Source organism: Echinops telfairi, unplaced genomic scaffold, assembly GCF_000313985.2.
Source record: "Echinops telfairi isolate 266 unplaced genomic scaffold, ASM31398v2 ScPeMD7_7425;HRSCAF=8463, whole genome shotgun sequence".
NCBI classification, from domain to species: domain Eukaryota; kingdom Metazoa; phylum Chordata; class Mammalia; order Afrosoricida; family Tenrecidae; genus Echinops; species Echinops telfairi.
Genome location: NW_022111325.1, coordinates 7,068,793 through 7,078,677, shown reverse-complemented (window position 1 = coordinate 7,078,677; position 9,885 = coordinate 7,068,793). Strand labels below are relative to the sequence as shown.

Genomic DNA, 9,885 nt, shown 5'->3' with positions numbered 1-9,885 from the left:
TGAGGGTGGTGGTGGAGGAGGTGGAGGTGGTGATAGTGAATGAGATGATGTGGAGGTAGAAGTGGGTGGAGGAGGTGGTAGAGGTGGTGGAGGAGGTGGTGGTGGACAATGCAGTGAGTTGAAGGTGGTGATGGTGATGTTGAAGCAGGTAGTGTTGGTGAAGGAGGTGATGGAGGAGGTGTAGGGGGTGATGGTGAAGGAGGTAAGGACAGAGGTCGAGGTAGAAGGGATGGTGGAGGCAGTGATGGTGGAGGTGGCAGTGATGTTGGTATTGCTGATGGTGAAGATGGAGGTGGTGTTGGAGGAGGTCATGGTCAAGGAGGTGATAGGGGAGGTGGTGGCAGTGTTGGTACTGATGATGGTGAAGGATGTAATGGCAGAGGTGGTTGGTGGGCATGGGGCAGAAGTGGTGGTAGGGGTGGCAGAGGTGGAGTTGCTGGTTGGAGGCCCAGATAGGCTTACAAACCAAGTCAGCAACCCAAGAGAGGTGCCGAATGCCGCTGCGTGACTGGCTCCAGCAGACCTAAATGGGTAAAAGCATCATCTAGCTGAGACCTGCCAGCTCATTGAGTCTGGAGAAATAAAAATAATTGTTTAAGCCAGTGGGTTAAACAGTTGGCGTTTTTGAAGCAATGAATAACCTATGACTGATACATACTTAAAATCTCTCTAAGCACACCTAAAAGAGCCTTTAAAGGAAATATAAAATGAGTATTCTATAGTTTTAATTATAATTTTGTTTTGAAATAATAAAATCATGTATTGTAGTTTACCTGGCAACACTTTTTTCCCCTTCGTTTGTTAGGCACCATTAAATTGGTCCCTCACCTTTAACGGCCCTATGTATAATGGGACGGAACACTGCTGGGCTTGTGCCTGTCTCCCAATTGAAAATAATGGTGTGCCTTACAATCTATGATAATGTCTTAGAATTAATGACATAGTAAGGCTCAGTATTGACCTACAGCTTTTGCAAACACCACTGCATTTCACCCGTAGAGCCACTCAGCATGGTGAGCCTACAATTTCCATCTGACAAAGGCGAAAGGTGATGCTTAGGGTGGTTACACATTGAGTCCGAGGCCACTGAGCCAAGAAAAGGCAATTCGAGTTCAGATTAGGACGGTGGGATGGCTGAGCTGGCCCATGGTCCCAGGGAGGAGCTCCCCTGAGAGCACCTGAGGAGTTTTCTTACAGGTGACTGCCAGGCAGAAATTCTCTGAATCAGCAACGTGGCTAGAGGTTTCTGGAACCCGGTTCTCCCCGGGACTCCGGATGCTTGCCTGTGGGGGGCGGGGAGCCCAAGTCAGGTGCACTCACCATACACCTTGAGCTGCAGGGTCTGGGACTGGGCCCGACCCACCATGTCTACCAGCAGGACGGAGAAGTTGCCGCTGTCTCCAGACTCCAGTGGCCGCAGTTCCAGGCTGAGGTTGCTGTGTAGCTGGGCTCGGCCCAGGAAGCGGGAGTGGTACAGAGTCTCTGAGGAGTTCTGGAAAAACGTGGCCAGGAGCTCCTCCGAAGGCCAGAGAGATCTCCAGATGACATCACGGACTTGGAACCCGGGGGGTTGCTTTGCCACCAGCAGCACGGAGCCCCCCACCTGTCCCTGGATGTTGGCACCAGTAACAGCTATGGGAAGCAGAGCTGAAAGAATAGAGCAGAGTCACTCGGGCGTACCAGGCTCCCTTCAGCCACAGTGCCCCGGCTCACCTTGCATGTGCACACTGTGCCAGGTCAAGGGAGAATCTGGTCCCTGCGCTCACGGCACTCACTGAGGATGCCACACACTTCAGCAAGCAATTATAATACAGGAAGTAGGAGAATGGGAAAAGGAGTCCCTGGGTCACAAAACACCGATCACTCGCCTATTAGCCCAAAGATTGGAGCTTCAAATCCACCCTGACCCACTTCAGAAGACACTGAGGCAGGAAGCTTCTGAAAGGTTATAGCCTTGGAAACTCAATGGAGCACAGTTCTACTCTGACAACACAGCATCGCCAGGAGACCCAACACAGCATCACCATGAGACCCAACACAGCATCGCCATGAGACCCAATACAGCATCGCCAGGAGACCCAACACAGCATCGCCATGAGACCCAACACAGCATCGCCAGGAGACCCAACACAGCATCGCCATGAGACCCAACACAGCATCGCCAGGAGACCCAACACAGCATCGCCAGGAGACTCAACACAGCATGGCCAGGAGACTCAACACAGCATGGCCATGAGACTCAACACAGCATCACCAGGAGACTCAACACAGCATGTCCAAGAGACTCAACACAGCATCACCAGGGGACTCAACACAGCATGCCCAAGAGACTCAACACAGCATCACCAGGGGACTCAACACAGCATGCCCAAGAGACTCAACACAGCATCACCAGGAGACTCAACACAGCATGCCCAAGAGACTCAACACAGCAAGGCCATGAGACTCAACACAGCATGGCCATGAGACTCAACACAGCATGGCCATGAGACTCAACACAGCATGGCCAGGAGACTCAACACAGCATGGCCAGGAGACTCAACATAGCATGGCCAGGAGACTCAACACAGCATGGCCATGAGACTCAACACAGCATCGCCATGAGATTCAACACAGCATGGCCATGAGACTCAACACAGCATCGCCATGAGACTCAACCAGACAGTAACCAACAGCAACAGGATGGGAGAGAATGGGCTGGCCCAGGAGAAGGCAGGCTAGGATGACCTTACCAGGCTGGACGGGCTTAGAGAAGAATTGTAAACTGAGGCCTGTCGGGGGACTGGGAATCAGCCAGGGCAAGTGGAGGGCTGCTTGGAGGGGCATGGGGAAGTGATTATCAGAGGGAACAGCATGTGCAAAGGCCCAGAGGAGGGAGCCTGGTGCCCTGGGGAACTGAAAATACTGCTCTGCAGTGGGAGGAGGAAATTATACTGTGGATTTGGGGAGCTGTCGGGAGCCACAGTCATGCAGCGAGCCCTGAAAGCCCACAGTGGAGGTTAGGCTTTATCTTTAGAGCAACGGGGGCCTTGGATAGGTTTTGAGCAGGAGAGTAACATGCTTAGCTGCCTGGTTTGAAAGAGTGCTCCAGCAGAGGTGTGGAGAAGGCGTTGGAGGGAGGGCAAAACTGAGGCTGTTTGTATTCATTTAAGGAGAAGTGAGAAGCTTGTGTGGAGGAAGCTGGCAACAAGGACAGGAGGAGTGGGGTTTGTTGAGAGAGGAAGATGATGCGATCCACAGGTCTTGCATAATGCATAGATCTGGGGTGTGAAGGAGAGAAGATTCAAGGATGGCTTCTGGGCCCTTGAGGTCCCTGTTGTGCTCCTCCCTGTGATCAGGGACCCTGGAGAATAGGCAGACCGGGTGGGAAGGGGGCAGGATGCTGAGTGTAGTTGGGAACATAGGTGTATGGGGCTTACTTCGACTTCGAGTTACCTCCTGACTCCTTCTCAAGCTAATTTCTGTTCCTCCTTCAAGACTCACTGCCTCCCTACCTTTGCCATCTCCCACACCAGGAGAGGTGGGAGTTACAAACTCTGGGTTCACCACTATCACTCCCCTTAAACCCATTGCTGGTAAGTCGGTTTTGACTCATAGTGACCATATGTGATGGAGTAGAACTGCCCCAAACTCAATCTTTGTGGAGGTAGATCACCAGGTGTGTTTGCTCATAGAATGGCTGAGGGGTTCAACCATCCACCTTCAGTTTAGTGACTGAGTACTTAACCATTGTACCACCAGGGCTCCTTATGACTCCTCCATCTTTCTATTAGGAGCCCTGGTTGTACAGTGGGTTAAGTGTGGGGCCACTGACCAAAAAGGTCAGTGGTGTGGCTTGAATTCACCAGTCGTGCTGTGGGTGAAAGAGGAGGCTGTCTGATTCAGCACAGGTTCAGAGCTTTGGAAACCCGAAGGGGAAGCTCTATTCTGTCCTACAGGATCGCTTTGAGTTAGAACTGACTGAATGGTTTTGAAGTTCCTCTGTTATGTTAGTCTGCTGATGCAACACTGTCTCACCCTAGACTGAGAACCGCTCAAAAGCAATGACACTTTCTTATTTATCTTTGTACTCCTAGTGCCTACTGCCATTTAGGGCCAGGATGTAGGAGAAGCTCAGTACATTTACTGGATGTATGTATGTATGCTTGGATTGAGGGATGGATGGATAGATGGAAGGATGGATGGAAGGAAGGAAGGAAGGATCGATGGATGGGTGGATGGATGAATGCATGTTTGGATTGAGGGATGGATGGATGGATGGATGGAAGGAAGGATGGATAGATGGATGCATGTTTGAATGGAGGGATGGATGGATGGATGAATGAATGAATGAATCCACTGAGGAGTTCTCACACGCTTGGCATGGTATTAAGCACAGAGTACAGAATAGAATAAGAGCCGGTGGCATGTTTAAAGAGCCGTGTTCTGATAGACAGACAGATCGACAGCTAACTCTAGTCCCTCGTCCATCTCACTGCCCTAACTGTCTCCAGGCCTGACTGGTGATGAATTCTGTGTTAATGCAGGATGGAAAGTTAACAGACAGAGAGATTAACACAGGACTGAATCGTGACTCCCAGGGCTGAGCTATCCCTGCTCCTGGCACAAACTAGCTGTATGACCTTCAGCAGATCATTTGTTCTCATTTCAGATTTCTCACCCATTCAAACCACCAGCTGCTCCTCGGGAGAAAGAGAGGCTGTCTAGGGTTCCAGTTTCAGAGACTCATGGGGGCCGTTCTCTGTCCTATGGGGTCACGATGTGTCGGCATCGACTCCGTGGCAGTAGGTTTGATTTGGTTTGGTACCAGATTAGCTATACTGATCTCTTCTGCCATTAAGAGCCCTTTTAAAAATAGACACCCCTCCCCCCACATGTCCAATGATTTGAAAGGTTTTGTGAACCAGATAAATGGAGACTTTTTTTTTCAGGGACAAAGTGTGTTTTCCCTGACAAGGCTTGTTGTTAGTTTTCCAGCCGACCCTGCTCCATGGCGACGCTGCATGTCACTGAACAACGCTGCTCTGTCCGATGCCATTTCCGTGGTTGCCGACGTGTCTGCTAGTGTGTAGACTAGAGCCTTCAGGCATGACCCTGGGCAAGAGTCTGCTGTGACCCACGAGACGTTGCTTGGCTAACTTATTCTGGAAGCCCAAAGCCTGTTGCTGTTGATTGACTCCAACTTCGGGCGACTCAGTAGTACTGAGTAGAACTGCCTAGTGGAGTTTCCAAGACTATAAATCTTTATAGAAAAAGGCTGCCACATTTTCCTCTCACACTTGTCTCCATGGGTGACTCTCCTGGTATTTCAAATACTGGTAGCATAGCTTCCAGTATCATAGCAACACCCCCAAACCACCGCCTCATGACAAACGGACAGATGAGTGAAAACAGCTTCAGGGCCTTTGAAAGAGCCCTCAGACTCTGGAGGCCAGGTGGAGGACGCTGGACAAAGTCCCCAAGTCTCTGGTACAAACAAAGGCATCTTAGTCTTCGCCTTCCCCACCCCCCACCCCCCATAGCCTAGCCCTGCAGGGCTGACCCTGTCACAGCAGCCACTTGCTGACCAAGGAAGGGAACTCAGACAACACACAAGAGACCCAGTGTCCGTCATTTCAGCATCACACCATCAGCAGTCCCTTCTAAGTCCAAAAGGACCACATGAAACCTTCGTTCCTCCTTCTTCCCCATCAATCTCACTCAACACTCACCTCCCCTTCCACCGGCAAGTAGGGAGAGACCTCTGTTACTGCTCTCCTTAGACTCTAGGGACAACTGTCCAGCCCTTTCCTTCCCTGATTCCCTCATCTGTGTGTAGAATTTCCCTGTGCTGACACAGACTGTTCACCACTCACACCCTCATCTTCGGCTCCAAGTCGGTAGGCACCACTAGCCTCCGTTTCTTCCACCTGGAGCCACAAACCAGCCACAGACCAAGGCCACTCTCAGAGCTGCCACTTCCTCCCTCCCAGGACTCTGCCTCTCTTTGCTCCCATCTAGCCTTCCTGGTTGCCCAGGAGCCTGTGCGACTCTTCCCTACTCCTCTCAGCTCCTGGGTTCTCACTCGGGATGGAGAAAGGACTGCTCAGAGGTCTGGTGAGGGGCAGCTCTCTGAGACCCGGGGTGTCCACATGCCCCACTTACCTTCCCAGAGAAGCAGACTCCACATGGCCATCGTGCTCCGGAGGGGCAGGCACGCTTCCCCGACAACCCAAAGTCAGCATGTCTCGGGCCAACCGGATGCATGGATGGAGCTGTGGGCTTTCTGGAAAGTCCCATGTCCGGGAGGAGGAATCTTGACTCAAAACCAGATGCTCTGAAAGTGAAAATGTCCAATGCAAAGTGGAAGTTGGCTGTTGGTCTCGCTGGGTTTTCCAGGAGCAGATTCTTGTAAGTCACCCTCTTTTCCATGGTTGGATAGCACAATCTTGGGCAACACACCCTTGAACAAGCCCCTTTCCTCTCTCCTGGCTGACTCTCATGTGGTCCACAAGCCCCAGCCCTGCCTTACCGCTCTCCGTCTTTTCCCTCTTGGGGCCAGAGAAGCCCTCCAAATGCCAGTTCCAATCAAGTGACTTCCCCTTTGCTTAACCATCTTTCCTGGCCTCCCACAGCTCCTCAGGTTAAAGATTTAACTCCTTGGCCTAACTAACAAGGTGCTTTGGGTTGGGCTCCAACCTGCTTCTGACCACCGGCTGTCATGCTGTTCTCTACCTTACCAAGCCAGGGAGGGCTACCTGCTCTCAGAACTCCCTGTTCCATGCTTCCACGTGCTGCGATACTTCCTCTACCGTGGACGCTGTTCCACTTACCCTTCCAGACTCAGCGTGCTCACCTGGCCTGTCCGGCTTCCTCCAGAGCAAGACCCTTCCTCCTCTGACCTTAGTAGTGAGTGCACTCTTCCTCAGCGCCCTTGCACATGTTTGTAGGTTGGCTGGCCTCCATGGAGTGTTTGAAGGAGCACTTGTGGCATGGCAGGTTAGGCATTGGGCTACTAACTGCAAGGTTGGTGGTTCTAACCCATCAGCTGAGCTGAGGGAGAAAGTTCAAGATGTCTGCTCCCTTAAAGATTTAGTCTGGGAAACCTTATCTAGTGTCACGCGGAGTCAGAACTGACTTGATAGCAGAGGGCTGGGTTTGGATTTACAGCCTGCCTTGCCAGCAAAGCCATGTAAGTATGTCTGTGCCCGCCCCCCACCCCCACCCCAGCACATTTCAGAAGCCATGTCCACCCCCCACCCAGTGAAATCCACTGATGTACAGAGCAGACCTGTTCCATAGGGATTTCACGGCTGCGGCCTGTGGGAAGTGGATCACAGGTCTTTCTTTTGAGGCACCCCTGGGTGGTTTCAAACCACCAACCTGCTGGCTAGAAGTCTGGTACTCCCTGTTTGCACCACCCCTGCTTGCTTAATGTCAGCCCTATCACTTTTCACTGAGCGGATGCTGCAGTCATCTTTTCTGAGATGGGGTTGGGCATCTGAGGATCAGAGTGGGCCAGGCAGAGGGGACCCAACTGGACCTGAGTCTCGACCTTTAGTTGTAGTGCCGTTTGCCCAGCCCCCTCCTCCTCACCCCTTTCTCCTCTCCTTTCAAGTCACTCACCTTTCTTAATTCAGGGAAGGAAGGCATTGTGGAAAGGAGAATCCCTGATTGTGGCGTGTGGACCTGCACAGGCCCTGGCTTGTCAGTCACATGGAAGGCTCTTGGGGGCTCTGTTTTGGACCAGTGAGGAATTGAGCATGTGGTGGGTGTGGGGTATGGAGGTGGCATGAGGAGGAGGATTGTTGGGATGCGGGTGGCCCTGCCTTCCAACTACCTACAACCCAAAGTAGAAAGAAGACGCACCTGGGCAAACAGGGTGCTGCAGGAGGTGGGGGAGCAGCCTCGTGGCTTGGGCTAGGCAAGGCTTCTGCCAGAGGAGGCATGGAGCTGGGTGTGGCAGGTGGGCAGGAGCAAAAGGAGAGGGCCAGGCATGGGGGTGAGTCCTGAATACAGGACGGAACGCTGGTCTGCTCAACCGCACAGAGGGTGGCTTCTGAGGACAGAGGTCAGGGTGGATCACCCAATAAGCAGGGACATACATTTTGCGGGGACACCATCCAATCTTTAACTGCTGGATGGCGGTAGAGTACAAAGCAGGCTTCAGGTCCTGTGAAGGGCCATAGCAAGCGATCCTTTAGGATGGAATGGGTGAGCACGGGACGGGAGGCTGGAGCTCTGGTATGGAGGGCTGGAGCACTGGGTTAAGCACTGGGCCTCTATTCTAGCTCTCAGCCCTCAGCCCCTCAAGCATTACCCCTTGGAATTCTGCTTCCATAGGTCGAGGAAGAAAGGGTCTGGGTGGCGCAGAGGTTAAGTGCTCAGCTCCGAACAGTGCTGCTTGGCGTCTGGTGTTCCCGGATGGGAAGTCACTTTTTGGTGGGAGGACAGCATGCAGGTGGCTGGGCTAGGGGTAAGGACTGAACTTAAGAAAAAAAATCTAGAATACAGAGAAAGGGGCAGAGGGGCAGGAGACAAACTTGGAAGCAGCCTGGGGAGCGGCTGTGTTTATGATCCCATTGTTAACGCCAAAGTTCCCTCATGAGACTTTTATTGAGCATCTATTTATGTGCCAGGTGCTGGGGCACGAGATGAAAGGCATAGCCCTTGCCCTCAAGGAGGTCACAGTTGACTGGGGAAGATGGGACACCTAAGCCTATCATTACCAGCAGAGTGGCAAGAGCAGTGCCAGATGTGTGCAGGGGACCTCCTGGGAGCCTGAGCAAGACACCTGATTTGCCTGGGCAGGTGGGAGGTTTGGGAGGGCTGGGGGGAGAGAGCAGTACTTGAGGAGCCTTAAAAACACACACACACACACACACACACACACACACACACACGCAGATGAGGGTGGAAGCGGAGAACTCAAGCTCTAGAGCCAGTCTCCTTGGGTCTGCATCTTGGCTGGGACACCTGGAGCAGAGTGGAACTTGTCCGTGCTTCCCTTGTGAAATGGACATTTATGAGTGTGTCTATCTCCCGGGGTGGGTGTGAGGGCCAGATAAAGGAGCATCTGTCAGGGTTTAGAGTGCTGTCTGCCCAGAGGATGATAGAGGCCAGGGCCAGTGCTGGGTCTTTATTCTGGCTCCCCTTGGACAATGTTGTCTGAGCATCTCTTGAGTTGGGTTGGCTAATTGATTCTGCAGTGCCAGGGCTGGGGGTGCAGCAGTGAGGCCCAGGGGGGACAGCTCCTGAATCCCTTTTCAGGACAGAGTAGGCAGTCAGTCACACTCCCTGGGGCTGAATTGGTTACCCCTAGTGACTCACTCAAGCAGGAGATGAATTGCTCCCACCCCCACCCCACCCTCTCCACGTCCTGTCCTTGGGGGAAGAGAGTAGGAGGAGGTTAAGGGAGGATTCCCCAGGGAACTTCTGGGTGATGCACATGGTCAAGGACCCGATTGCTAACACAAGGGTTGGAGGTTCAAGTCCATGCAGAGGCACTTCTAAACAGAGTGCTGGTGGTCCACTTCTGAAAACTCCCCCATTGAAAAGCGCCCGGGACTACAGTTCTACTCTGACATCGGGGTGTCACCAGGAGTCTGCATTGGCTTCATGGCCACGGGTCCCAAGGAAACCCTTCGGGCCCAGGGACTGCTGAAGACGGAGAGACCCACTGGGCTTGAAAGACAGGTGCAGGGAAGGGTTAAGTCTGCGGCAGGGCCGGCTTTCCCCAGTGCTCCTAATCACCGGTTCACACCACATTAATTACCCAGCCACGGGGGGCAGTGCGCTGGAGTAAATTAGCTGGTGAGTTCAAAGGGGCCACTCCCTACATTCCTTAATTAAGAGCGCAGCTGGCAGCCAGGGCTGCTACTCCACCCCCCCACCCCACTGGGGCTT

At 52.8% G+C, this 9,885-nt stretch overlaps 1 protein-coding gene across 1 annotated transcript in view; it reads right to left on the bottom strand.

Moving 5' to 3' along the window:
• The window catches only part of SLAMF8 (SLAM family member 8), a 12,648-nt gene extending 6,420 nt beyond the window's left edge, over nucleotides 1-6,228 (bottom strand). Inside the window, exons 1-2 of the mRNA XM_004716548.4 lie at nucleotides 6,145-6,228; nucleotides 1,321-1,647 (exon numbers count right to left, since the gene is read on the bottom strand). Coding sequence (XP_004716605.3) covers nucleotides 1,321-1,647; nucleotides 6,145-6,175 — 358 coding nt within the window. The 5' untranslated portion in view covers nucleotides 6,176-6,228. The remainder of the gene's footprint in view (nucleotides 1-1,320; nucleotides 1,648-6,144) is intronic.
• Nucleotides 6,229-9,885: the final 3,657 nt, after the last annotated feature.